Here is a 24,378-nt window from a genome sequence, read left to right as displayed (position 1 = left end):
CCAGTCTCAGGTTCTAGCTGTCAAAGGTTTAAGGACACCCAGAGCAGGGAATTACATCCCCGACCATCTCGGCTAACAGCCATTGATGGATCTATTCTATATAAAGGTAGCTAATTCTTTTTTGAATCCAGTTATACTTTTTGACCTTCACAAAATCCCCTTGCAATGAGTTCCACAGGTTGACTGTGAATTGTGTGAAGAAATACTTCTTTCTATTTCTTTAACTCACATCTAATTATTTTACTGTTTATTAAAATGAACAAAGACCATTTGTAGTAGCTCCTTTTGACATTTTTTTCTTACTGTCCCCTTTAGTGAATGATGGTATCAGTTCTACTAAATTAGAGTCCTAGACAGATAACGGACTTGCACTGTAATCTCTGGGAGAAAGATAGAGGCCACATCTGCAGCAAAACATCAGTTTGTAGGCCCAGAGCCGAACAGTAGGGCTAGCCATACTGTAGTAATAAATCATCCAAGGCTTTGTCTTCACTACACTGTTAGCTCGAAATATAACTTGAGTGTTAGCCTTAACCTGACTCCTGTCTTTCACTGATGGTTCACGGCATCGTTACCAGGCCGATGAGCCAGCAGAACCACACCGGTTCCCCAGCTCGGTTTTCCTCTCATATCACCTGAGGATTCTTCTTGTGGTCCCCTGATCGCCCCCTCTGCTACTGTTTTTTAGGCCCAGAGCCCTAGCTCCTACTTCCCAGGCCCATAGCCCCCCGCCCCCACTGGTTCCCCTCCCAAAGCCATTCCCGCCACACTTCCCAGGCCCACAGCCCCTCACTAGGTCCCCTCCCCAGACCTGTCCTCCACACTTCCTAGGCCCACAGCCCACCGCTGGGTCCCCTCCCCAAAACTGCCCCCATTTCCCAAACCCATAGCCAGCCCCCCACCAGGACCATCCCCAAACTTGCCCACCACACACACTTCCTAGGCCGATAGCCCACCGCTGGGTCCCCTCCCCAAACCCTGCTCCCCACTGGGTCCCCTCCCCAAACCTGCCCCTCACACTGCCCAGACCCATAGCCAGCCCCCCACCAGGCCCATCCCCAAACTTGCCCCCCCCACTTCCTAGGTCCATAGCCCACCACTGGGTGCCCTCCCCAAAACTGCCCCCCACACTTTCCAGACCCATAGCCCACCCCCATTGGGTCCCCTCCCCAAACCTGCCCCCCACACTTTCCAGACCCATAGCCAGCCTCCCACCAGGCCCCTCCCCAAACCTTGCCCCCCCCATACTTCCCAGACCCATAGCTCCCCCACTGGGTCTCCCCCCCAAAACCCTACCCCCCACTGGGTCCCTCCCCAAACCTGCCCCCCACAGTTCCCAGACCCATAGCCCCCCCACTGAATCTCCTCTCCAAACCTGCCCCCCCATAGTTCCCAGACCCATAGCCCCTCCCCAGACCCTGCCACCCCACACACTTCCTAGGGCCACAGCCCCCCATTAGTTCCCCTCCCCAAACCCCGCCCCTCCTTCTTGGGCCCAGATCCCCCCCCCGCGAACCCCAACACGCCCCCAGGCGCCGGGCCGGGGCGGGGCGCAGGAAGTGGCGCCATCAGCCGGGGCCCCGCGGGGAAGGACTCGGCGCCGGGAGCTGACGCGCGGCCGGGCCCGGTAACGGGAGCGGGGCGAGCTCGAGTCTCCGCCGCCATGGGGGGAGGAGACCTGGTGAGGGGCCGGGGGGGGAGAGCGGGGCCCCTGGGGCCGGGGGGGGAGAGCGGGGCCCCTGGGGCCGGGGGGGGGGGAAGAGAGCGGGGCCCCTGGGGCCGGGGGGGGGAGAGAGAGCGGGGCCCCTGGGGGGGGAGAGCGGGGCCCCTGGGGCCGGGGGGGGAGGGGAGAGCGGGGCCCCTGGGGCCGGGGGGGGGGAGGGGAGAGCGGGGCCCCTGGGGCGGGGCATATGGGGCTTGGCCCCTGGGAGCCCCCTGGGGTTTTGGAGCTGGATCCCCTAGAGTTTGCCTGGGCGGATTGGGGGGTGGAGGGTTACATTGCGGGGGTCTCCAGCCCTGGGGAGAGGGGCGTTGTTTGAGATGGGGGGGGGGTATTTTGAAAGCTGTTGCCATTATGGTGCATCCCCCAAACCCCCTTGGCTGGTGATGACTAAAGCCATGGAGAGAGTCCCCCGGGAACTCGGGGATGCCCCGCTGCCTGGCAGTGGCCTCTTCGCATAGCTTTGCTATCCAGAGCACCGGGCAGGCACGAAAGCGACTGTCAAACGAGAGCCCAGCACCCATCCCCATCTCGCCAAGCATTCGCGCCGGGGCGTACCTTGAACCAGCCGAGTTGCCCCGGAGCAGGGGGCTGGAATTTAACCGTGAACACACGCATACGCGTTTGCAGGATCAGGGCCCAACTTCGGTTTTGTGGGGCAAAAGTGAGAGGAAAGGGCTTGCGACACGTTGTAATCTCTTCGGGGCAGGGACTGTCGTTTTGCTCTGTGTTTGTCAGGCCCTGGTCCACAGCTGGGACCCTGAGGTGCTACCACACCTTCAGATAATAAATAATGATTCGGTTTGAGCGTTGGCCTGCTAAACCCAGGGTTGTGAGCTCAATCCTTGAGGGGGCCACTTAGGGATCTGGGGCAAAATCAGTACTTGGTCCTGCTAGTGAAGGCAGGGGGCTGGACTCGATGACCTTTCAAGGTCCCTTCCAGTTCTAGGAGATGGGATATCTCCATTAATTTAATTTAATTTAATTCCCTAACCCTCTGCCTAAAACACAAACCAACCCTCTCTTTGTTAAATGGAGGTGGTAAACAAATACCAGTGCCTTGGAGAAAAGGGACCCCGGAAGAACACAGCAGTTTTACAAAACCCCAAAGGTAGAATGCAAAGTTAAACCCGCACTTTGAGGTTTAAACCTTTGGGATTTTTTTTCAGCTGATTTAAAATCTGTGTCTTGTTTGCTGCTCAGGCAGTTCAAGCGCTGGTTTAGGTGAAAGTGAAACTATTTTTTCTGTTTTTATTGGCCAATCTGATTGATTTCCCTCCCCTCTTCCCCCCCGGTAAAGACCTAAGCCTGCTTTCCTTGCACGATTACAGCGCCCACTGAAGTCAGGGGGAGATGAGTGTGTGTGTAATGCAGGAGCAGTCCTTCACTTTGCTCGCTAACCTGCCTTCAATATTAATAATCAAAAGCATTCCGAAAGTAGATGAGGAAATATTTGTTAAAATATGACTTCTGGGCCCCTTTGATTCATCCTCCTGGCACCCCTTGTGAGAAGCTTGGGTTCCCGTTTCGCAGAGAGACAAACTGTTTGTACTGGTTCCGCTTCTCTGCAGAATCTGAAGAAGAGCTGGCACCCCCAGACTCTGCGCAATGTGGAGAAGGTGTGGAAGGCAGAGCAGAAACATGAAGCCGAGCGGAAGAAGATTGAGGAACTGCAGCGGGAGCTACGGGAGGAGCGAGCCCGGGAGGAGATGCAGCGCTATGCGGAGGATGTGGGAGCAGTCAAGTAAGAGTTAGGGTGTGTGTGTGTGGTTTTGTCCCTTGAAAATCCTGTGTGCATCATTTGTACTTGAAGTACTTATGTCACCAGGAGGAATTTCGGAATGGGGACGTTCTAGTAACACATTTCTTTTAGGACTTGGGTCGTAGCTACCAAATAACTAACTTTCCTGGCTGTCACATTATAAACTGTAGGTGCCATAAGAAAATGAAGATGCTTGTTATAATGGGCCAACAATTACTACTTCTGGTTGATTAGAATAGAGCTCTCCATGTATCTTAGAGCTGGGAGATAATTCCATACTGGGAGAAATTTCCTGGCAATGAGATCAATTGCCCTGTGGAATTATCTCCAGTTGTCATTTAAGAATGGACAAGGGCTGGAGTGTAGAGCATAATCCTGCTGTGACAGAGAGATAGATAAGACTTAGTCCTAACAGGTCCCTTCCATCTAATTTCTAAGGCCCTAATCCTGTAAAAAATTTACCATAGGCATTTAACTTTCCACCCTGTGAATGGTCCTGTTGACAGCAGTGGGATTATTCGCTGCATGTAAAGTTCAGCACCTGCGTAGGTTTTTGCAGGATCAGCGCCAAAGATAGGGGTTTAAGGTCGGCTTACTCTAAAACATTTCTGCTCGTCTTTGCAGAGAAAAGTGAAACTTTAGAGCTGCTTGGAAGGAAAACAAAGTAACATGGAGTTTTTGCTTAAAACAGGAAAAAAGAAGAGAAGTTGGACTGGATGTACCAGGGTCCCGGGGGTATGGTGAACAGAGAAGAGTATCTGATGGGCCGCCCTGTGGATAAATATGTCTTTGAGAAGATGGAAGACAAAGAGGCAGGTTGTTCCACTGAAACGGGACTTCTCCCAGGCTCCATTTTTGCCCCCACAGGTGCCAATTCTGTCCTAGACATGGCAAGCAAAATCCGGGAGGATCCACTTTTCACGATAAGGTACTAAATGGGATATTGACAGGGACAATTAACCTAGGCAGGTAGTAAGTTGTGATCACTGCTTGATGATTGGCCAAGAACTGCACATAGCTCGTCTGTTTTAAGACTCGTATTCTGTTTGTCACCCCGTATGTCCCCCGACCACTTGTTTCCTTTATCAACCTGTTGTGTCTTGTCTTTCAGACTAGAAGCTATTTGGGGCAGAGACTGTCATTTACTATATATTTGTACGGTACAATAGGGACCTGGTTGAGACTGCAAAGTACTTCTGCAATACTAATATTTGATCTGATTGGCCTGCAACTGTTTAGATTTCTCTGCTGACTCTCAGAGATGTTGCATGCTGTGATTTAGAGTCTTTGTTTCTTTTTTCTTGCTGTATTCTGTTAAGCAAGAGGATTTGAGCAAGGCACAATGTGATGTATGGTTTTTCCAGAAACTGAAGATTGTCTAGAGATCTTTTTGGTTCCTTGTTTCCTACATCAGACAGACACACACACACACGCGCTCTCTCTCTCTCTCTCTCTTCCAAGCTTCCCTTTGTGGTTTGGTTTTGTTTCTTTCACTCTTGGAAATACCAAGATCCTGCAAACACTTAAGCATGTGAGTAACTTTGCATGTCTGAATGGTCCCATTGAAGTCTGTGAGACCACCCGCATCCAGACAGTTACTTGTGGGCTTAGGTGTTTCCAGGATGGGGGCCCAAGATGTATCCTGCTGCCCATGCTGTAGCCCGATGTGAATGGGATTTTAAGCAGTTGATGCCCTCCAATAAGGAGGTGTAAATTCTAAATCCTTCAGTAGGAAAAAGAGGCTGCATTTTCTACAAGGCTGTAATTTTACATCTAGCTCTGGTTTAAATTATTGTATCAGAGTTGCATAGAATTAAATCCTGCAGCTGGATTTTGAAAGAGACTGGATAATTTTATGACCAATAATCATAGTTATGTGTGCTAAGGAGTGCTGTATCTCATGCTGCAGGTTGTAAACTGATTGCTCTGTGACTCTAGAAGGAATTTTCCATCCCATGGGCAAGGCTTCGCGATTGTCTGGTTGCATTACATATATATTGCTCTTGGCTGAGGTATCAGACATTCGCCAGTGTCTCAGCCAGGATGGATGGCATCGGGACAAGTCAGTTCCTTAGACAGGACATGATGGAACCAGGGAGCCCAATATACACAGGGATATAAAACAGTTTCTTGATTGACCTTGCGAGTCAGCATTTCAAGTTGAAAAAAAAAAACCCAAAGGCCCCTATCCTACAGTTGGATCTGTATGGTTGCACTTACAACTTCTGCCGTAAGCCCTAGTCCAGCCAATACCCACATGCATAACTTTACTGCCTTGAATAGCCCCGCTGATTTCAATGAGACAACTCCTGGTACTAAAGTTAACTACGTGCATAAGTGTTTGCAGAACCAGGCCTTGATTTGTGCTTTGAATTAATATTTCATCTTTGGTGTTATTAATGTTCTTTGAAAACCCCAATGTTGCTTATTTTTGTTAGGAAAAGAGAGGAAGAGAAAAAAAGGGAAGTTTTGAATAATCCTGTAAAAATGAAGAAAATCAAAGAACTGGTATGTATTCTTTCACAGAAATCAGAAGCAGAATTTGCATTGAATTGAGTGAGAGCAGAATTGGGGTCCAGAAGAAACACTCTTTAGAGTAGTGGCTCTCAACCTTTCCAGACTACTGTACCCCTTTCAGGAGTCTGATTTGTCTTGTGTACCCCCAAGTTACACCTCACTTAAAAACTAATTGCTTACAAAATCAGACATAAAAATACAGACGTGTCACAGCCACGCTAGTACTGAAAAGTTGCTGATTTTCTCCTTTTTACCATATCATTATAAAATAAATCAATTGGACTATAAATATTGTACTTACATTTCAGTGTACAGTATATAGAGCCGTATAAACAAGTCGCTGTATGAAATTTTAGTTGGCACTGACTTTGCTAGTGCTTTTTATGTAGCCTGTTGTAAAACTAGGCAACTATCTAGCTGAGTTGATGTACTCCATGGAAGACCTCTGCGTACCCCCAGGGGTAAATGTTCCCCTGGTTGAGAACCACTGCTTTAGAGAGAGGAATTTTTGTAATCCTGCCTCCTTTTGGATAAGAACAAAATAAGCTCTTTCATATAGAAAGTCTCTCAGCAACTGTTTTAAAAAAACCCCAACCCATGGGCCATGTTATCTTTCCCCTTTCACTTATTTGTTACATTATTGTAACAAATTATTTTCATTCTCGATTCTCTTGTCACAGATCAGCTATGCCAAGTCACAAAGACAGTGAGGAGGATTCAGTTGGGCTCCATAGTAAAAGTCCCTTGCCCCCTCATAAGAGATTTTGCAAAGTGTGTGTTGTCCTGAGACTCTTTCCATACCGAATCTAATCTTTGTACAGCCTCCCGTGATGGTGACTGTCTAACGACCGCGTGAGCAGCAATGATCAGCACCGAATTTGGTTTTTTTGCATTATAGTTGCAAAGCAGCTTGGAAAGAAAGGAAAAAAAGAAGAAGAAGGAGAAGAAAAAGAAGCACAAGAAACGCAGACATCAGAGTTCTAGCAGTGAAAGCACCAGCAGTGACGACGAGCAAAGCAGAGTGAGGTACGTTTGGGGGCTGTGTTTTTTTAAAAATCTCTACCCAGCCCGTTGGCTTTGCATATAATAGAGGAGGGAAGAGAGTTCACTCTGTGACTCTTAAGGTCCCTAAGGCGGCTTGCTGCGCTCCAGTTGACTGCACGGTCATGTGCGTTTGGGCAGACTTGAACGTAAACCGCAACCTAATCCTGATTCCTCCGCGTCTTGTTTTAACAGGAGTAGTTAGTATATTGTAGTTTCCCTCCCTTTTTCTATGCCAGCCCCAGGTGCCATTAACGATAAAGATCACTGTTAGCACAAGATGAAAATTGCTAACCAAAATGTTACTGCTGAAATCCTCTTCTTCACCCTGCATTCTCATCCCATCACCCCAGTCATTTGAATTCCTGCTCTGCAGTATCCCCATCTTACCGAAAGCCCATTCAAGCGCCTTACCCTGGCCCTGCACAGTTTTGCCGCCGCCTACATCTCTGCTCTCACTTCCTATACTTTTACTTGTACCTATACAATCCTCTTGTTTTATGACTCCATTCACCTCTCTTGTTGCTCTCATGCTGCCCCTATACTTGGAATTATTCCCTTCTAATCTGTCAGCTCCTCCCCCCCCTTTCAAATTCCTTTTTAACCCCCATTTTTATGAATCTGATATTTTTCATCAGTCTCTGCACAACTGACCCTCCCATCCCTGGCCTGCTGTCTCATTTCTTGTGCTTTTCATTTACCTTCTCTTTCCCTGTCCCGAAGAGCTTATCATTTAAGAATGTCTTATTTTGCCTTTGTAAACCACTCGGCTCATGTTGTGGTCCTGTGTTATCTTTAGTTATAACATGGTGATTTAGGGGGATGATACACGAACCGCCAGTATCATTGAGGGGACTACATTTTATTATTTTTAATATTTTATGTAGGGGAAAAACAAATTGGGAAAACACACTCCAGATACATACCTGTCATGTTAAACTGTTGGATGAACTCTGAAAGGTTTAACGGCTACAGTGGATAGAAGGAGAGATGGTATTCTTAAGTTTTTCCACTCCACAGACCGTACTTTAATTTTTGCGTTTAGATCCAAGAAGATGGATAGTTCTTGGGAACCTGTTCATCCCAAAGTCCCAGGGTATGGCTTACAGGTAGGCATACGTGCTTCTCACAACGTACTATCTGTAGAGTGTGCCCATGTAGCTGTTAGGGAAAGCATGGCTCTAGAGATGACGTAGTGGTTTTAGGCTCTGGAAGAGGACTGTGAGTAAGGAGGTGGTTTTGTGGGTAAGCTCCCATTGGGACCAGAGATTCAAGTCCCATCAAGGATTTTGTCCTTCCAACATAGGTGCTGGAACTGGGGGTGCTGTCGCACTCCCTGGCTTGAAGTGGTTTCCATCATATACAGGGTTTACAGTTTTGGTTCAATGGCTCTCAGCCCCCGCACTATACAGGTTGTTCCAGCGCCCCTGCCTTTGCAGTTGGATAAGTCAAGTTCCATTCCATTTACTGTGCCAGGATCATAGGTTTGTCTGACTTTATATAATGTTATTTAAGCACCTGGGGTGATATAGTGGCTCCATTGAAGACAAGGATAAAACTCCCATTGACTTCACTGGATCCAGGATTTCACCCCTTCTCTTCCAGAAAAGGCCTTAATAACCTAGTTCTTGTGTGCCCGCTAAAGATCTAGTGGGGCTTTTCACAAGAGCAAGGATTTGCCCCAGTTTTTTTGGCCAAACGTTCTTGTCCCCTTACTGTTCTGGTTAGCTGCTGCACGCCACACCAGAAGTGGCTGTATTTTTGGTGCTCTATGTGTGTAGTAGTAAGTGCTTTGGGATGCAAGGCCTTATAGAAATATATGTTTAATCTGTCTAAAACCACTGCAGTGGACTATGTACAGAGAGACCTTCTTGTGAATGGATGGAGGTGGAGATGATGCCTTTAGCCTCTGTCCCATACATATGCATGCACTTTGCCTAGCCTAGCTCTTTCTGCCTCACCAGCATCACGCCTGGGCTCCCATGACTGTTGTGCATTTAATTGCTCTCTGTTGAACGATGTTCTCTTCCTAATTCCAGAGTAGAGACCCTGACCACAGTCACCGGCCTCGGCGCTCTCCAGCTGCTGGCCAGGAAAGAGCCACCCACAAACACCGAGACCGCGCTAGGTCAAGGAGCCAGTCCGGATCTCCTAAGAGAGACACTGGCAAGAAGAGTACGGAGGAGGAAGAGTCTGAGCACAGGAGGTCAAGATCTCCTCCTAGGCATGGTGAACAGTGAGTGTGAAATCTTCACTTTGAAACAGATTAAAATAAAGGGCATGCATGGCTTCTCTCGGGGAGGAGTTCTCAGAAGTCCGTTGAATGCTCAGCAGCAAAATTCCTCCTATTTCCCCATCAGCCTGCTTGTAACTCTTTCCTAACGTTTCGGCAGCGTTAATTTCTCACATCACTTTATCCCAATGACTTGAAATGAAAGCTGGTGGAACTACAGATGCCTGGCTTTGCCTCAAGTTCAAGGGGCTGCCTTTGTAGCTGTTGTAGAGATCTCCCAAACCGCAAACAGGGCTTGGGAAGCATTTGATTTTATTTAGTAAATAAATTGTAATCCTTGAATTATCTCTTTATCCCAGAAATGAACAAGGAGAGACAGGGTAGGGTGACCAGATAGCAAGTATGAAAAATCGGGACAGGGAGTCGGGGGTAATAGGAGCCCGTATAAAAAGAAGCCCCCAAATCGGGACTGTCCCTATAAAAGCGGGACATTTGGTCACCCTAGGTGAGACACACCATGCATTAAAATTTACAGAGAGAAGTTTAAATTTAATCATTCTTATGGTGGAAAGTTTTTCCAAATATTCTCACATCACTGACACTCCCTTCTACTTCTAAATCCCTATCAACCCTTCCCCCAAAAAAGGAAGTTTAATAAAATCTTCATCAAAATTCCTACCCCAAGCAGAGTTGTGACCCCCATAGAGGAAGAACTACCAGAGACTCCACGAAATCCACTAAGGACTTTGCTCTTGCTATCAGTTTTATATGGAAGGAGCTCAGATACAAAGATGATGGGTGACCGTATAAAACCCTAAAATAGATTGTTAAAGGGACATTGACAATTTGGAATCTGGTCAGTTTTCTTACAAAATAGTTGCAGCCCCTGGTCTCCTTGCCACTCCTTATATTCTTTAAAACTTTTTTTCCCTCCTGTTGCTGTGAATATAAATGACCCATACAAACAAGCAAAAGGGGAGAGCAACTATTTGGGAAATCAGTGAAAGCAAGTTTACTCAAAGTGCAGCCAAATGCACAAAATAAACAAGTGGAGGAATTTTTTTTTCCTCTTGAATCTCTTTTAATTATAGTCATTTTAGGGGCTTTTTGTTTAAAAAAAAAAAAAAAAAAATTCAGGCAGTGTGATTTTGTTTGTTTGTTTTTTAAAGTGTCCCTTTTAAAATATTGTTTGAGGGTTAATATGATGTCACTGGCCTTAATAAAATATTTGGTACCGCGAGATGCTCTGAAAAATGATATATGAAGCAATTATTGTTATGAGTCTTTACTTCCACAGTCCTTAAGTGTTGATAAACCTTGGATACTAGTTATTCCCGGCCGGTGCAAAAACTTGAGTTGGGTAAAAATAAAACGATAAAACCATGAAAATAAACTAAGTATAAACATTAATTTTTAAAAACAACATCCATTCTGCTGAAAGTGACAGATAATGCACTTGGAACTATGCATCCGAAGAAGTGAGGTTTTTACTCACGAAAGCTTATGCCCAAATAAATCTGTTAGTCTTTAAGGTGCCACCAGACTCCTTGTTGTTTTTGTAGATACAGACTAACACGGCTACCCCCGATACTTGGAACTATAGGAGAGCTCTTATTTCAAAACGCCAGCAATAGTCCTTGTGATCTGTTCGATATCTGATTGATACAGGAAGGGGCTATAGGTATGTTGATATTATGTGCATGTGGTGTTAAAAATTCTTTCCTGGGTTACAGGTACAGCACCAAGATGGACAGGAAAGAAAAGGAAAGAGCTAGGAGCCCTTCCCCTAAAAAAGGATACCGACGACAGCATGCTTCAGGGTATACTAGGTAGGCAAAATGTTGCACATGTGGCACCTTCATAAGGAAGCTACCCATGCTGATTCTAAAATAATAGGCAGTGAGTAATGCAAAAACATAATTCTGTTAACTAGAATGGACCAAAGGTGAATGGAACGAACCACAGCAGGACAGGGGAACAGTCCGAACAGTGTTTGATATTTCCAAGCGTGTTGTATTTTACCATTTTGAACTGCTTCCCATTGCGATGAATGTTCTCTTCCTGGCTACCAGTTGTTCACATGCCATGTACCAGCCTGCGGGGGCGAACGTGAAGTCATTTTATCCCACCGACTGGTAGCTAGAAGCATTCTATATCAAGGCCATCAGGATAATGTGATGCCCCCGTTGATGTCCTCTTACCAAACACTTTAAAAAACAAAAAGGCTTGGATCTCATCGGGCCATGGAGGGAAGGAGAACAGTGAAGATCAAAACACAAAAGACATTCCACTTAAGTATGTGCTTAAGCACTTAGTTGAATCAAGGCCCGAAAGAAAGCTGTGTCAGAAATGTCAAGAACTTGAGGATCAAACAGCTGTTATGGAAAACATCCAGGAGATGGGTGGCTATGTTGCCCGTTTCTGTCTTATGAGGAATGAGGGACCTTCTTGAGTATGTTCATACTTCAGAGCCTCAGCAAACAAGGAAGTTCTCCTATGGAATTGCTGTGTTCAATAATGTAGTGGATTGTGTCCTTGCTATGAATAACTTCTGCAGTAGAGTTTGGGGATGGGAGAGACAAGGGGGAGGGGGAAGCTATCCTAATTAACAGCGCTGTTTCTGCCTCTCAACAGAAAGCTCTCCGCAGAGGAGCTAGAGCGTAAGCGTCAGGAAATGTTGGAAAACGCCAAGTGGCGGGAAGAGGAGAGAGCAAACAATGTCAGGAAACACCGAAAGGAGGAGGAGCGGGAACGAGAACTGGAGAAACTCAGCTCCCGAGATGGGAAATTCCTACAGTGAGTGTCTTGTTAGCCCACTCCTCTAGATGAGTTAAACGCAGGGAATAGTCTCTCTAGGGAATGGGTGAGACATTTAAAATTAGTCTCAACAAAGACACTGTAGAGAATAATCCTGCACTGGCTGCAGGATGGGATGAGGTAGAACCTGATGGAGCTTCTCCATCTCTACTGTCTGATTCCATATTGTACAGTAGAACTAAGGAGGTTTAAATGTGTTTTTTTTTTTTTAACCTAACTCTCTACAAAAGAGTGATCAAGACTTTCATGGCTGCCTAGTCATTCAGTGCAAGTTATTTGTGGAGCACTATAGAATCGCATGGTGCTTTACAAGCAGATAAAGAAAAATTCCCTGTTCTCAGAACAGGCAATATCAAGGCCTGATCCCACAAATTTCCTGTATACAGACCTCCAATGGGAGTCTATGTGCAGAGGGCTTGTGTGATTGGGCCCTAACTAGATCAAGAAATAACAGACCATGCGGGGTAAGGGGTGTTATGAGAGAGAGGCATCTGTGAACACAAGGGGTGAGATCCTCCTCCCTCCCTCCACCCCCCCCCCCCCCCGCTCCAGGCTTTTTATGCTGGGTAAGAATTGGAGCATTGGAAAGTAGCTAGAAAACCCCATATTGGGCTGGGGAAGGATTCTCCCAGCGTGGAATCTGAGGAAGACAGCTGTGTAGGTGTTTTCTGAGGACCCGCTCACAGACCTGGGCATAGGGGGTGTGGCAGGAGTGGTGTATAAGGCAGGGCTACTGTATCCAGTGCTGTAGCCCAAGGAGCCCCTATGAACTGTCTGAATTATGCTGGAGGCTGTTCTAGCCCCTGGAGCAGCAGAATTGGGAAGGTGCAAAGTAGCTTAAAATCACCATAGACAATCCTCCTGGGCAGAGGCCAAAGGAGGAGGGTGGATTCCTCCCTCCCCCTCTCAGAGCAGACGAGTTGACAAATTTGGCATTTTGTGCGTTACTTGAGGGCGTAGGAGGAGCACAGGATATTGTTTAATAATGTGGCTTGAGTCTTAAAGGTAATACGTCAGGGATCACAATTATCCCTTCTTGTCTGTTGCTAACATCGCAATTTACAGCATGAGCGGTAGCATTTGAGTTCCCAGAGGAGCACTGCCCTGGTTTGGGGACAGATTGCTTTTCCCTCTTGCATGCTTCTCAGAATCTCCTGTGACAGATACATTGGTAATTAACAGTTCTGTTTGAAGGTTGAGGAGTAATTGGGAACCTCTTAAAATCTATACAGAGAAACACTGACCCTGCATATATGGTATTTAGTCTGTCACAGGCTAAATTGTAGTCGTTCAAATGTTCCAATGCAGACTGCATTAGGAAGCAGCAGCCTATTTCCTATTCTAGCTCATGCATGAGAGTCCAGGAACAATGAAGCTTTACTGGAAAGCCAGTAAAAATTAGGCGAATGATCTGATTTTCTCTCTCATTCAATTCTTCTGCAGCCACATAAAACTGGAGAGTGCGTCCACTTCCTCTGTAGAGGATCGGGTCAAACGCAACATCCATTCCATCCAGAGAACACCAGCTGCCCTGGAAAAAAACTTTATGCAGAGATGAAACTTGCTCTCCTCCTGCTGATGTGCTGGCGCACGAGGGCTCTTTCAGAACAGTTCACAGGACACTTCTTCTCAGAGGGCAGCTGCCCCATGGACAGAGGGATCCTCCAACAACCTACACAGATTCCTGCAATGATACTTACTCTGTGAAAGGGAGCTGGACTTCTCTATATCAGCACAGAGTTCCTTGGCCTTCTAGCTTTGTGAAGGCATTTATACCTAGAGTATTACATTGCAACAAGCTGTTTGCTGGAGTCACCCTCCACCCTTGTATTCTATTTTTAACACTTTGCCAGATCCTGCTTCCTGTTGCCCACCTAAACCAGCATCCATTTTTAATACTGTTCTCAGACACAAATTTCTGGTAACTGATTACCAGACTAATTGGGCAAGTTGGCCTCTTTCGATGCTTGAGAAAGGATCTATTTTATCAATACTGTAGAATCGGCCATGGGAACAAATTCACCTGTGGAGTAACTCAGCTAACTTCTGTGAAGTGACACCAGAGACAGACTTAGCTTGTTTAGTTTTCAGTATCACCAGTTTGGGAATAGGCAAGGAGGGTGTATGGAGTTAGTTTCAGATGTATCTGATCTGTGAAATATCTGTAGAAATATGCCAAGTTGCTCACGAGTTTGAAAGATGTGTGTCAGCAAGGCAGAGACTTGAGTGAAAGGAAGAATAAACTGAAACAAAACTCAAACAAGATGCAGGTAATAGAATAAAATATTTCTCTGGGATTTTGTACATATTCATGGAGTAATGGGCATAAGTACAGGGGTGTATCTGACTAGGCGCTTTTTTTAAAGTACTTTTTAAAAAAATCTGACTCATTTCCAGAAAAGAGGGTTAGATTCTAATTGCAGAGAGCGCTATCAATTTATCATTTAGGGCCAATTAGCAATTAGTGCAGTAGGTTACAGCAGCCTTGGAAAACCGTCATAAAAATGTCCCCTCCCCACATTATGATGAAAATGAGTATTGCATTCAAAAATAAAACTGTTGTGTTGATAAGCAGGCAAAAAAAATTTGCAATGCTGAGTAACAAAATTCTGTTTGCTCATGTGTAGAAGGGGGAGGGGTCATTATTTGGAGGCTGAGGGTAGGAATGTGAGAGACTTAATTGGGGATTTCTCCATTTTATGAGGGGTCAGGCAAATATACTTTGTAGCTCAGAGAGCAAATTTTCATGGCAGTTTTGCAAAGCTGATTGAAGTACTCTCTTTGAATTGACCACGCTGTATAAAATGTTTTCCTTTGGCAGATGATTATTGCTCTATAGTAGTTTACTGCTGGGTTATTCTAAAATTAGTGCAAATGGGAGTCAGAAATGAACCCATTTACTTTAAGCAACTTTTAAAAATTATACCTAAAAGACACAGTATTTCCTCATACCTGCCTTTGTATATTACCACGGTGAATCCTTCATCCTTGTTGTGTTACAGCACTGGGTTCTATTAAATGTTGTGTGGCCTGTTTTACAGCTGTGTTCGGTCTTATGGCTCATAACCACTTTTGTCACGGAAACAACAGGAGGCACTAGTAGAAAAAGCTCTCCTGTGCGAGACAGAATGGGAATTGCACAGAGTGATTGACAAAGGCCAGACCAAAACATTCTAGGTCTCCTCAAGCATAAATGAGATTTACACTAAATGACTAGCCAGCAACCTTCAATCCTTATAGCCAGGTAAGGAAATAAACCAACCAGCTGCCATTATGAAATAATCAGAGCTGGCTAACAAACTACAGCTGTGTCCATCCTTGTAGTTGCTATGATGGTACCCTGTCCTAAGGGAAAGCCTGGGCTCACCCTCTGCCTCTCTGGAAAAGCCCCGGGTATTTCGCCCCTTGGCCCCTGTCATTTGGGGGGTGGAAGGGGAAAGAGAGCCTCCCCTGGGGGAAAGTGACATGCTCCCCTCCACGTAGGCTGGAGTGGAAGGAGAGGGGCAGCTCCTAGGTCTCCCCCTTCCAAGGCAGGGATCTTGGAGGGGGAGCTAGGGGGGGTCCTGGCGCGGCACGTGGACGATGAGGAGGGAGGAAGCTGCCAAGCGCCACCCCCCATGTGCAGCGGTGCCCCTTTCGCTCGCCCTTTAAGAGTGTGTGTGTGACATAGATAGCAGGCCATTCATAATTCCAGGCGCTTCGCTGCTTATTGGCTACAGCCGGGCGGGGCGGGGCCTGACGCAATACGTCACTCAAATGGGGCGAGACCATCACTGGCGAGAGAAGGAGGGAGGCATTTTTTCCGCCCCTTTTCTGTACCTCGCCCCTTCTCGCGGTTCCCCCATCAGCCCAGCATGTCGGATGTACCCTTAGGGTTTCCTAGGGGAACTCATCTGGGACTAACCCTGGACCAGGCAGTGGCTCCCCCTCTTTACACTCCTGCTCTCAATACCCCTTGCCAGCGTGGGGAATGGTACATCCCACTCCCCTCCTCCTCAGGCCTCCGCCATCTTGGCGCCTCCTCAGTGCAGGAGCCGAAGCGGGCTCGGCCGGCTCTAGCGGCTCCTCCTTAGCGGTGGAGCGAACCACTGCCGGGACAGGCAGGAGGGGCAGCTAGCGGGGCGGACGGAACCATTGTGGGGAGAGAGGGAGGAGCGAACGGGCCGGACCGAGCTGGCAGCCGCGGACGGCTCCATCGGGCGGAGGGTGTAGGGGTTCGGGCGGAACCACTGTTTGGGAGGGAAAGGGGGGGTGTAACGGGCCGGGGCGGAACCATGCGGAGGCGCTGCTAGGGAAGGGGGGGGGGGCGGATCCGCCATGGCCTCGAACTGCGCGGGGGGCTCGTCGGCGGGGGGCGCCGGGGCGGCGCTGGGGGCCGCGCTCAGCGCCAGCAAGACCAAGACCAAGAAGAAGCACTTCGTGTGCCAGAAGGTGAAGCTGTTCCGGGCCTCGGAGCCGCTGCTCAGCGTCCTCATGTGGGGGGCCAACCACACGGTGAGGCGAGCCCGGGATCGGGGCCCCCATCCCTCCCCCCCCCCCCGGGGAGGAGACCTCAGCCACCCCGCCCTGGGGGCAGCCCCCCAACTGGGGACCCCCCCCTTAGCCTGGGCTCTTCCCGCAGTGCCCCCATGGGGGGGGGTAGCTAGGAGGAGACCCTACTATTGGGGTTGGGGGCGTTTCCCCATCCCTCTGAGGGTACCCCCCCTTCCCCAGGACACCCTCATCCCGGGGCTCTCAGCGTCCCTCATCCTGGGGGGGCAGCCCCACGGGGAGGGGATCCCCGGCACCTCCCTGCCTCAGGGATGTCTTCCATCCCTGGACACTCCCACCCCATCCCCCTGGGGATACCTGCACCCCAGGACCCCCCCTTTTTCCTTGGGCATCTATGGCTCCGGTCCCGTAGCTTTCCTCACCCCCCTCAGGGCTCTGACACCTCGCAGCCCAAGGACAGGCTCCCTGGAACCAGGAGGTCCTGCTTGAGGGGGTAACAACATGGTGGAAAAACCCAGAGGGCCCCCTTCCCGTATCACCCTGGGATCCCCATCCTCTCTGTGAGAAGCCAACTACACAGTGAGATCCTAGGAGACCCTGTGTCTCTGGCCCTCCCATTCGCAAAGATCCTTCTGCCCCTCCACATCCTTCTGTGGGAATCTACCCTCCTGTGGTTAGCCAGAAAGGACTCTTGGGCCCCTCGCCTCTACTCTCACACACATTGGAGAGTCCCTAATGCTAAGAAACCACAGAGCCAGCCTTAGCATCCTCATGGTAGGGTCAGATGCACAATGAGGAGATGCCAGGATCCGGTTCCCATTCATTCTTCCCATGGAAACCCTCACCCCAAACCTTGGAGCCTGTGCTGAATGTTGACAATCTGTGGGCCATGTCCCAGGTGAGGTCCCAGGGCATTGGGGGCCATAGATTTCCCATGGGGATGGAGTGACCCTGACCTCAGGTGGAAGCTGTGGGGGTTGACTTGAATATCTGTTTCAGAGTAGAAGCCATGTTAGTCTGTATCCGCAAAAAGAACAGGAGTACTTGTGGCACCTTAGAGACTAACAAATTTATTAGAGCATAAGCTTTCGTGGACTACAGCCCACTTCTTCGGATGCATATCCGAAGAAGTGGGCTGTAGTCCACGAAAGCTTATGCTCTAATAAATTTGTTAGTCTCTAAGGTGCCACAAGTACTCCTGTTCTTGAATATCTGTGAAGCGCTCGGAGCTTCTCACCTGTTGCAGTTTCCTTTGGATCCCGCTTCTGACAGCTTCATGCCTTACTCAGTAAACTTCTTCCCCCAGCTGCTGTGATTGCACCCAAAATCTTGCACCGTTCTCCTTATATACCCAGATGGGATGGATTGGAAATGACTGCCTCATGGCTGTAGCAGATAAACTGCCATGGGAGCAGTTAAAGATCTGAAATCCATCATCCTAGTAAAATACTCTTCTGATCATGGTGTCAAGTATCAGAAGGGTAGCCGTGTTAGTCTGGATCTGTAAAAAGCGACAGAGTCCTATGGCACCTTATAGACTAACAGACGTATTGGAGCATAAGCTTTCGTGGGTACCACAGGACTCTGTTGCTTCTGATCATGGAATTCCAGAAACCTCTCTCTCCTCCGGTCCTCACCTCAAATTTAATGTACTCCTTTTCAGGGCTGGGAAAACATTATTCCTTCTCATGGAGTGAAAGGGCCTAAGCTATCCATTCCTGCAGTACTTAATTTGCTGATTATTATTATTTATAAAGCTTTCTAGCTCATATGGCGGTGAAGAACACCTCCCAAATATGACCGGATACATGTTGTCTTCCTGAGTCAAAAGATGCTCAGGGGTTTCTGCTGCTGCTCAGAACTTTGCCAAGAAGCAGCCTAATGAAATTAACAAGACTTCTGTCAGCTTCCTGCCTCCCTTAGAAGCAGTGAAATTAACAAGATTCTTATCAGTTTCACTTGCTGCCTCATAGTAACTGGAGCAGTTGCCACTTGGAACTTCTTGGTGGCCCTGGTCCTTTTTTTTTTATTGGCCCTTGGCTATTATAATGAAACTGCTGCCAGAAACTGCAAAGCTGCATCTTGTAGAGCCAGAAAAGGGTTTAGAAAAGATCAGTTGTGACCTCCCTCATCCCCACACTGACAAACATCTGGGATTTCCTAATGAATTATTGTCAATTAATTTTGATTTTACTTTGTTGCCACTGGCCTTGTTGCTGAGAAGGCATTTAGGTGAGGCTCAAACAGTTGGAGCCCAGTTCCACCACTGTGTAAAGCAGATCATAGTCTAAATTATTTTTATTGGCTTTACTAATGAGCAGTTGCTCATGCAAGCCTGTGTTTGAGGAGTCCTCAGAATAGGGCATCACAGAGTTATTTGTATACGAGGTGGAATCACTTATGTGCTACAAACAAATGAATTAGGCCAATTCTTTTCATGCAGCAACTGTCTGTAAACAAGGCCTATTGCAAATGAAAAAGAACAGTTGAACCTGTTTTACGATTGGCCAGCCCTGAACAAATATTGACAGGAAAGCACCTTTTTTACTTTACAATTAGAAAAGAAATCTGCCCGGCTCTTAGGATGACAAATAACAGAAGCTGGAGTGAGGGAAGTGCTTTGAGAGAGTCTTGTCACTGCCCAGCGCATGGACTAGCCCAAATGGGCTTACTGAGAGCTCCTGAAACTAGATAATGAGGCATATAGTTATGAGTTTTATTGATCACGTCCACTGCCTGTGTATTTATGCCACAGTTCTACCTCAAGTTCCAAAGCCCTGTCCCAGCCTGAACTGGGCATGGTATAATATGTAGGAAGGATTCTCTGCAACCCAGTCTCTCCTTTGGTTGTTCCAAAGGCTTGGTTAGAAATCTGAAGGGATTGTCCCCAGGAAGTTATGGGTCAGGCATGGAGTCCTATCTTCCTATCCAAAGGTATGAAACAGACTTTGTGTTTGAATATACAGTACTAGGTTTGCATCCAAGCACAGCAGTTGTCCAGAATGCCTTACTGGGCACTGGTTGTACTGGTTGGTAAGCTTGTACTGGTTGGTAAGCTATCTCCGCTTCTGCTGAATCGATCCAGTATGAACAGGAAGCCACAAGCATGGCTGCATGAGTACAGCTGCAAATCTTCTTAATTCCATCCTACGACGCATTGTCTCTCATCTGAAAATGTACCCGAAGCTCCTGCTCATAGGCAAGGCCCCGTAATATGGCAAGCAGAATCTTGGTCTCTGAACCACTGTAGAGGAAATTCTGCAACAACTCCAGATGTTTTGGGTTTTTTTTAAAGAGATTTTTATGAAATATAAAAATGAATAATATTGTTCCAGTAGCCCTGTGGCATTTATTTTGCAACTGTGGAATAAAAAAAAAATAGCTGGAGGTTTGCTTCAGTGGTCAGCAGTGAGAGTGTCTGCCATCTGTATGTTTCAGAGTTAACTGCTTCTTGCAATGAATGAGGTGGGTCACACCTAGGGTGACCAGACAGCAAGTGTGGAAAAATCGGGACAGAGGGTGGGGGGTAATGCGAGCCTATATAAGAAAAAGCCCCAAATATCAGGACTGTCCCTATAAAATCAGGACATCTGGTCACCCTAGTCACACCTCACCACTCCTATTCAGGCTGTGTGCTCTCTAAAGTTTAAGTATATTTTCAACGTTATCTTTGCAAGTATAAGGGCTAGAGACATTTGTTTTTAGAAGCTTACATTCTGGAGCTGCAAAGGATGAACTCGGTAGCTATATAATACACGGCCCTATCGGATAAACCCTTTGGGAGTGCCCGAATGTGTTGGTACAATCGTGATTGTGAGGGTTGTGTCAAAAATAGTTGGGCCAAACTGTTCCATGGACAGATCAGACAAACAACCATTTTATGCAATCCGTCTGCTTGTTTTGTAAAGATACACCCTGGGGTCCATTAACTTATTCTGGTAACAGCTAGGCCTCCCTTGGGTTTAAACAGGCTTGCTGGCAGCTGATGCAAATACAGTGCATGGTGGGCAAAAGTAGATGATGTGTCTGGAGATGTTAGTGCATGGAGATTGGGAGTTATTTTTTACACCAGTTCAGGCTATAATTCTCTCTAACACGGTCTGTCTTCATCCATACTGACTGTGCCAAACCACATTTAAATTGAGTGAGTCTGAACTGGTTTTTGATTGTATTTTGATACTTTGTGGCCCTGTGTAGACAGGACCAACAGTAATGATGGTTGGCAGCTGAATCTTTGAACCTGAAAGCTGCAGTGGGGGGAGGAAGCTTGTTTTTGCCTCCCTCCCCCTACCCCCCAAAAGAAGTGTGAGAAGTTATGCAAATAGGAGAAAGAGAGAGAGCTGGAAAGATTCTGAGTCCCATTTGTGAATGGCTCGTGAGTTGCATTGAAGAATTAAACCATTTTAAAGATGGCATCCTTTGGAAGCTCGCCACAGATGCTGTTGTCATGACTTTTGGGGGAGATCAGAAGATTTAGGCTTTTCATTGCTGGCTTTACATTTAGTGTCCCTCCTGCACATCACTTCATAGCCTGATTGAAAGTGTTTGTGTAAGGGGTGGAGGAGAGGAACACCAAGACGGGAGGTGAAAATGTTAAATTGTGATGAGATTCTTGCAGGGGATAACTACACTTCATGAAGCAACAGTGTTCTGTGCAAGTGGTGAGACCATAGTTCTCATTGTAAGGTATTGGCTGTACCAGATGACAGGATTCTAGTGTTTGCCAGTGGTGGTGAGTGTCTCTCCCTGTTTCTACATGTTGAACAGCCATGTCTGTGCAGCTCAAGTTAGCCTTTGTTCAGCGAGATGGTAGCTGTAGATCTGTGGCGTTTGGTGGGAACAAAGGGCTGGCTTCTGATCTGGTGTAAGCGGGTGCACCTCCATTTAAATCTGTATATTCGTGATGCTGTCTCTGTGGGTCTTGCTAATGGCAGCATTCTCTCTTCTTGAATCTCCATTTATTGAATGAAGCACCACCCAATCTCCCAGGATTACTGGAATTTTGTGCTCAGCCAGGACACAAGACAGCTCTTTGGTATTCACTCCAAATAGTAAAACTTGGATTTGCAACATACCGTTGTTTTTGGCGTGCCATGTAAACTCTGGCCACAGAGATGCATGTGCTCTATACTGTTTTGAAGTCCACTAACCTGATGCACTCAACCTACCATATGCCAATATTCATCACATCCCTAATGTTGATTGTTTCTTCCCGGGCTGTAATTGACCTTTAGGAAGTGCGGTGTATGGCAACAGGATTGATAACCAGCATCAATGACCTTTGCCATACTGTGACCCCATGTTGCAACAGAATGTATTTTGGAACCTTCTCTTGAGATAATGAGGGGAGAAATAGTCCAGTGGGCTGGATACTGTGAAAATAGAATGAATTATATTGTTAAAATAGAATGGATTAAAGAAATGCTGTATGTTCCTTTAAGCAGGAAGAAGGAATGTTGAAATACAGTTGTCAGGAAGAGAAACATTAAGGTATGAAACAATGGGTCCACTTAAGCTAATGGTGGGACATTAACAGGAGATCAGTAATAAGGTGCCACAAGTACTCCTGTTCTTCTTTTTTTAAGGAAATAAGTTTACCTGGGGCTAGACATACATATCTTATCAGTTCTGCTTCCTTTTGTTATCTTTCAGAGTAGCAGCCGTGTTAGTCTGTATCCGCAAAAAGAACAGGAGTACTTGTGGCACCTTAGAGACTAACAAATTTATTAGAGCATAAGCTTTCGTGGACTACAGCCCACTTGCATCCGAAGAAGTGGGCTGTAGCCCACGAAAGCTTATGCTTTAATACATTTGTTAGTCTCTAAGGTGCCACAAGTACTCCTGTTCTTTTTGTTATCTTGTTAAGTTTGCGCCCTTTTATCTGTATAAATAAGATAGTTTGAGTCTTGCATGGGGCTCACATTATCTGGGTGTATTAGCAGAGCGCTTTGCTGATAAACAGAGTGGTCTGACAAATTGTGAGTCCCGAATCTGACTTTGACAATACTGACCATGGTTCTGCTCCTCGCTCTGCCACAGATTGACTTTGTGACCTTTGGTAAGTCACCTAGTCTTTCTGTGCTTCAGTTCTCCGTCTATAATAATAGCACTTACCTGTTTCACAGGGGGCCTGAGAGGATAAATACGTTAAAGATTGTGAGACAGTTACTGTGATTGGGGCCATATAAGGAGCTAAAATACATCAGAAAAACTCGACTGGGTGATCTCATGGCCTGCAACCCTAGCGTATTGGGCTGCGATTCCATCACAGCTCACAAGCTATTCAAGATTGGGCCAGATCAGTGGAGATCTCTGAGGTGCTTCAGGAAGGGTTTGTTCAGTGTCACTAGGAGATGCTCGTCCCTTAATCAAACAATATCCCAGGGTGGTGCTAGGGGCTGTTTTCCTGCAGGAGGTTCCATCTCTGGCATGAGCTGTAGAACCAAAACTTACTGCTAATGGTTACGAAGAGTTCCATGGCATAATCTGTCTAATTAATCACACTTCAGCTCAGGAAAACTATTTTCTCAAACCAACCCCCACTTAGGGTTTCAGTTGTGTACAGTATCTTCTTCACTTTCTGTCCTAAACCATTGCACCGTATTGCGGTCTGCAGTTGAGCGGTTGTATTCTGCTCCAGATGTGGTCAGATCTCAGTGCTGATGGAAGTGATCCCTACGTATATCCTTTACCTACCTCATGAGGTTGTTGTGGCGCTTGATAAATGTTTGCAAAGCAGTTTGTGTTCCCTGGCTGAAAGGCACTAGAAGGGAACAAAGTATTTTTTTATTTTCTGAGCAAATTCCTGTTCTAAAGAATTCTGGGGAATAGACTTGGATACGCCGTCATTTAGATCTTGTTTGTAAACAAATTGCGTTGTCCCATCAATTTACTAATGGTAATTGCCACTTTGAGGCTAGTCAGGTTTTGAAATGAAATTCTGCTTTTCCTGTTTATCCTGAGAACAGCTGGCCCTGAACTGCACAGAATATTGATGTCTTATTGAATAAGAAATCACCCTTGCTAATAAGGATGAGTTACCCACTGCAAATAAACCTAGAATCCTATTGATTACTGCTGCCCAAGAAGTCAAGGCACTAAAGAGCACCACAGCTTGCCCTGCCTGTGTATTTACAGAGCAATACGAGCCGTTTTTATTTTATCTTGGACAAAGGAGGAAATTGCATGTCCTAGTTAGTGGTATTGTGCTTGCACTCGGGTGAAACCAGAAGCGTTCGCTCCTTGTTGCGGTGACTTTGCCGTTTGAGACCTCGTCAAATAGTTCGTTCTAAAGTGTGACCTACTGCTAAATTCTGTAATCTGCCCTCTAGATTCTCATGTATCTGGTGGGTTTTGTTTTAAATTGATCATGATGATGACTGGCATGTTTCATCCTATTTAAATCAGAATTCTGGGGAAGGGGATCGATGCCAGATTGACTAAACCCCAGCAAAAATGCAACAGGCCAGGTACAGAACGGGCAGAAGCAGCGTATGCCCCTCTTACTGGCACTCCTTTACTGACCAGAGCTGGGGGGGTCGAATGTTCCATTTGAGTCTTTTCTTTGCTGTGGTCTTGCCTGGAATGAGAATAGAAAGTCCAATGGCAATTTAAAAAGGCATAATGGGCCCTGTAAAGTGACAATTTATTTTTCAAGACCGCCCAAGAACTGATTTCTTCTAAAAGGTCTTTTTGGTGGGAGGAGATTGGGGGAGGAGAATGGTTGGAAACAACTTGTAGAGGGCCAACAGTGTGCCAGGCATTTTACAGACAGGGATGAAGGCATCCCTGCCCTGA

General features: G+C 46.7%; 2 protein-coding genes across 2 annotated transcripts in view; both read left to right on the top strand.

The window, feature by feature from the left end:
• Positions 1–1,571: 1,571 nt before the first annotated feature.
• Positions 1,572–15,128, top strand: CWC25 (CWC25 spliceosome associated protein homolog). The gene is made up of 10 exons (XM_054014467.1): positions 1,572–1,681; positions 3,292–3,464; positions 4,174–4,410; positions 5,921–5,990; positions 6,898–7,025; positions 8,086–8,149; positions 9,080–9,276; positions 11,007–11,102; positions 11,908–12,069; positions 13,534–15,128. The coding sequence occupies exons 1-10, from the start codon at positions 1,664–1,666 to the stop codon at positions 13,646–13,648; spliced, it is 1,260 nt and encodes a 419-aa protein (XP_053870442.1). The 5' UTR covers positions 1,572–1,663; the 3' UTR covers positions 13,649–15,128.
• A 1,279-nt stretch (positions 15,129–16,407) lies between these two features.
• Positions 16,408–24,378, top strand: part of PIP4K2B (phosphatidylinositol-5-phosphate 4-kinase type 2 beta) — a 28,667-nt gene continuing 20,696 nt past the window's right edge. The window contains exon 1 of the mRNA XM_054014466.1: positions 16,408–16,584. Coding sequence (XP_053870441.1) covers positions 16,408–16,584 — 177 coding nt within the window. The remainder of the gene's footprint in view (positions 16,585–24,378) is intronic.

This window comes from Malaclemys terrapin, chromosome 25, assembly GCF_027887155.1.
Source record: "Malaclemys terrapin pileata isolate rMalTer1 chromosome 25, rMalTer1.hap1, whole genome shotgun sequence".
In the NCBI taxonomy this organism is placed as follows: Eukaryota; Metazoa; Chordata; order Testudines; family Emydidae; genus Malaclemys; species Malaclemys terrapin.
The sequence above is the reverse complement of the archived record's forward strand: the minus strand, read 5'-3'. Positions and strand labels throughout refer to the sequence as shown.